Source organism: Protobothrops mucrosquamatus, unplaced genomic scaffold, assembly GCF_001527695.2.
Source record: "Protobothrops mucrosquamatus isolate PMUCROS unplaced genomic scaffold, P.Mucros_1.0 scaffold9227, whole genome shotgun sequence".
In the NCBI taxonomy this organism is placed as follows: domain Eukaryota; kingdom Metazoa; phylum Chordata; class Lepidosauria; order Squamata; family Viperidae; genus Protobothrops; species Protobothrops mucrosquamatus.
In genome coordinates, this window is record NW_015395019.1 from 7,316 (window position 1) to 11,056 (window position 3,741).

General features: G+C 35.6%; 1 protein-coding gene across 1 annotated transcript in view; it reads left to right on the forward strand.

The window, feature by feature from the left end:
* Positions 1-3,362, forward strand: part of LOC107300935 (zinc metalloproteinase/disintegrin-like HR1a) — a 10,035-nt gene extending 6,673 nt beyond the window's left edge. The window contains exons 4-6 of the mRNA XM_015830215.2: positions 626-661; positions 1,069-1,184; positions 2,927-3,362. Coding sequence (XP_015685701.1) covers positions 626-661; positions 1,069-1,184; positions 2,927-3,149 — 375 coding nt within the window. The 3' untranslated portion in view covers positions 3,150-3,362. The remainder of the gene's footprint in view (positions 1-625; positions 662-1,068; positions 1,185-2,926) is intronic.
* Positions 3,363-3,741: the final 379 nt, after the last annotated feature.

Genomic DNA, 3,741 nt, shown 5'->3' on the forward strand with positions numbered 1-3,741 from the left:
GTGTTGCTTTTAGGAAGTAAATTGAAGCAAATGTTTGTGCACAATATTACAAATATATAAGAATGAGATCAGGCTACTCAAAAAAGAAGGGCTATATATGTATGAAGTATCTTATATTGATATGCTCTTAGAAGGATATATAGATTGTTATACCCAGCTTGTTTTACTCATTGAATTACCATGGCAGTATTTCAATCATTGAGTTGTTTCCTACTGGTTAAAAGCCAACATTTTGGGGAGTGAGTTTCACAAATAGATTTATTATGAGAACATCAGGTTTATAAGATTTATATTTTCATTTTTAAGCCAGACTACAGGGATACATGCAAAGTCTTTTATTAGTAATACCAAAAGTGATAACAATTCACTTTGCTCCTATACAGAAATCCATAAAATATCTTTCACATTAAAATGGTCCAGAACGTTGCCTTGCCAACTGCAAAAATGTGACAGCACTAACATGCTTTGTGAAATCCTTGGCTCCTTGCCCCCAAATTGATCTAAAAGTGTATCCTCTGTCTCCCAAAAATATCTCCAAAGGTCATACAAATTGCTCCTATTTAGTGTGAAACAGAAATCTCTTGATTTTAATGTCTACATGGATCCTGCTTCCAGATAATGCTAGGAATTATATCTCTCTGTATATTCTGAAACTTTCCTTGTGTGCGCTCAAGGAAATAATGATTATTTGATATCATTAGTAAATGTGGAATTTTTCATACATTATGGTAAAATTTCAGAACATAGGACAACCATAAAGTCTGAAAGTTTCTTCAGCAAATCCTGTGGTTCAGCACTAGAGTTGACCTCCAAGAGAACATTTTATATTTGTATGTTGGTTGTCTGCCCAAAAGTTCTTAGCTTTGTGCCATCAGTAGGACTCCCCCTGCAGTGTGACTTGATTTATGGAGAATTGCATTTATCCTATGTTCATTTTGCAACAATCAATATTAAGTAGGTCTTCTGTCCACCTGAATCAAAGTTTTCTGAATAACTGCTGTCTTAATATTTCCTTGATCTGGTGGAATACATTGGAACTGTACTTCTGCTCATCAAATCACACTGCAGACCAGCTTTAACCAGTGTAGTCCTCTTGTCTCCCTCCAGGATCACTGCTATTATCATGGACGCATCCAGAATGATGCTGACTCAACTGCAAGCATCAGTGCATGCAATGGTTTGAAGTAAGATAGTCTCTAATCTTTTATTTATTGTATTAAGAATAATATACTGCTCTTGGAGTTGTCACAGTTAAAATGAAGGACATCAGTTTTTCATGCAAATGAGTTGGGTGTGATCCAAGACTTCTGCAGAATTAAAAAAGACTTTGGTTGAATACCAAGAAGAACTGCTGCCAGCCAGTAGAGACAGGAGGGAATTAAATCAGATCTGTCTAAAGGAGCTTCCAAGCCCCTGTCTCCTTTACATACAGGAGGTGATGTTACAGGTAGAGAAGATAAATAGGTTTCAAAATGCATACCTTGCTAGAAAGTGTACAGGAAGAGGCAAGCAGACTCTTTAGTTCTACCCAGAAACATTTTCTTGAGCCACTTTGCACACCTTCTCGAACCAGCTAGATATCTTAGCCTCATAAAGATCCCATAATTCAGAAGGTCCTTTTCATTAGTCAGAATCAACATCCTCTCAACATCTGTCACTGAAGGAAGACACTAAAAGACCCCATTTGAACAGAGACTCTGTCCATGCAGTGGAAGAATAAATGAAAAGATAGAACACAGCAGAATAACAACAGAATAATAAAGGAAAATCAGAATGACAGAATAACAGCATTGGAAGGGACCTTGGAGGTCTTTTAGTCCAATCTCCTGCTCAAGTAGGAGACCTATATCATTCTAGACAAATGGCTGTCAATCTCTTCTTAAAAAGCAGTAGTGATGGAACACTCACAACATCTGAATGTAAACCTTTCCACTGATTAATTGTTTCAATTGTCAGAAAATTTCTCCTTGGTTCTAAGTTGATTCTTTCCTAGATTACTTTCCATCCATTGCTTCTTCTCCTGCCATCAGGTGATTTGGAGAATAGGTTGTCCCATACTTTTTGTGACAGCCCCTTTAATATTGAAAGACTATCATGTCATCTCTACCCCTTCTTGTGGTTAGCCTGAATGTACCTAGTTCCTTCAACCATTCATCATATGTTTAACCTTCAGCTCCTTGTTAGTCTGCACTGTTATTCTTCAGTGTTACTCATGTTATTCTGCATTGCCCTTTCTATGAAGATACTTGCCAAGAATTCTTATTTCCCTTCTTTATTAAATATCCTGGTCATTGTGACTCTTATCTTAAATTGCTATCAGATCAATCTGATTTTATTTCCTTGACCACAGCCAAATACTGTTCTATACTTTGTAAAGTAAATTGCAGTAGTTCCTGTAATTCCTTTTAGATATTTTAGAACAGTGATATTTTTCCCTTTTTATCATAATTAGTTATGATTCTTGGGTTTTATCTGTTGGTCATCTATATATGATAAATATAAAGTATTTCACTCTTATGAGATAAAGTTTTACACAAAAACAGAATCTTTCAAATAGCATTTTTTAAAAAAATCCTAGGAAATATTGGATTCCACGCCAAACTATCTCCAAACAAATACTGTACAGATATTTCGTGGTTGTATTGAGTGTGTGCAATTTCTTATACCTTTCTGATCATAGCTATATCTTTGAGAAGTATGAGAAAGGGATATGAGTGCTGAGGAAAGAAAATAAAAATTTCAGTGAGTGTTAAGAAGGGATTCAGAAACACAGGGAATGTTGACTTGGTTAGTTAAAAATGGGTCTCAGAGCTGAGTTTCGTTACCCAACTAGGTAATATCATCAATGCAGGTTATCTCTGAACTAACAATATTCTCTTGTATTGCTTCTCCATCTCTGATCACCCTTTTCCACATTGTTTTACAGAGGACATTTCAAGCTTCAAGGGGAGATGTACCTTATTGAACCTTTGAAGTTTTCTGACAGTGAAGCCCATGCAGTCTTCAAATATGAAAATGTAGAAAAAGAGGATGAGGCCCCCAAAATGTGTGGGGTAACCCAAACTAATTGGGAATCAGATGAGCCCATCAAAAAGGCCTCTCAGTTAGTTGTTACTGCTGAAGTAAGTCACATAGCAAACATGGTTTGAGAACCGGGATTCATTTACTTGTTTCTAAAATGTAAAGTAAGAGAGAAATTCTTTGGGGAGGGGTGATTAGATAGAATTCCAAAGGGAAAACCTCCCATTTCTATCTTTTTATTCTAGCCATGGTATAAAAGAAATAATGGAAACATGATGAACAGAAAATACATATTCCAGGCTTATAGCATTTTCTTTGGTCATACAGATTTGAATCAAAATGGATTTAAATGAATCTCTAAATCATTTCCACTTTTTAAGTCAATTTTGAAAAGTAATCAGATTATCAATTTGGATGCCTCTTTTTGCATGCAGAGAGGACTTGGGATAGGGGGAGAAACTGGTTTGAAATATTTAACAGTTTTGAGATGTCTGATAAAACCATTACATAATTGTGACTCGATTTTCCAATTTGATTTGAATCATCAAGTTGGTTTGATGTAATGATTGAATGAAAAGTGACAAATTGAATCTGGTCACAGTTGACCCCCATACTCCCAATATTTTTGTCCTTTACTGGAAGCACAATAACTAGAAAACAAAATGTTGCATCCAAAGTGATATTTCCTTCCTTCCTTTTGGTGACAAAAGTTGAAACTGG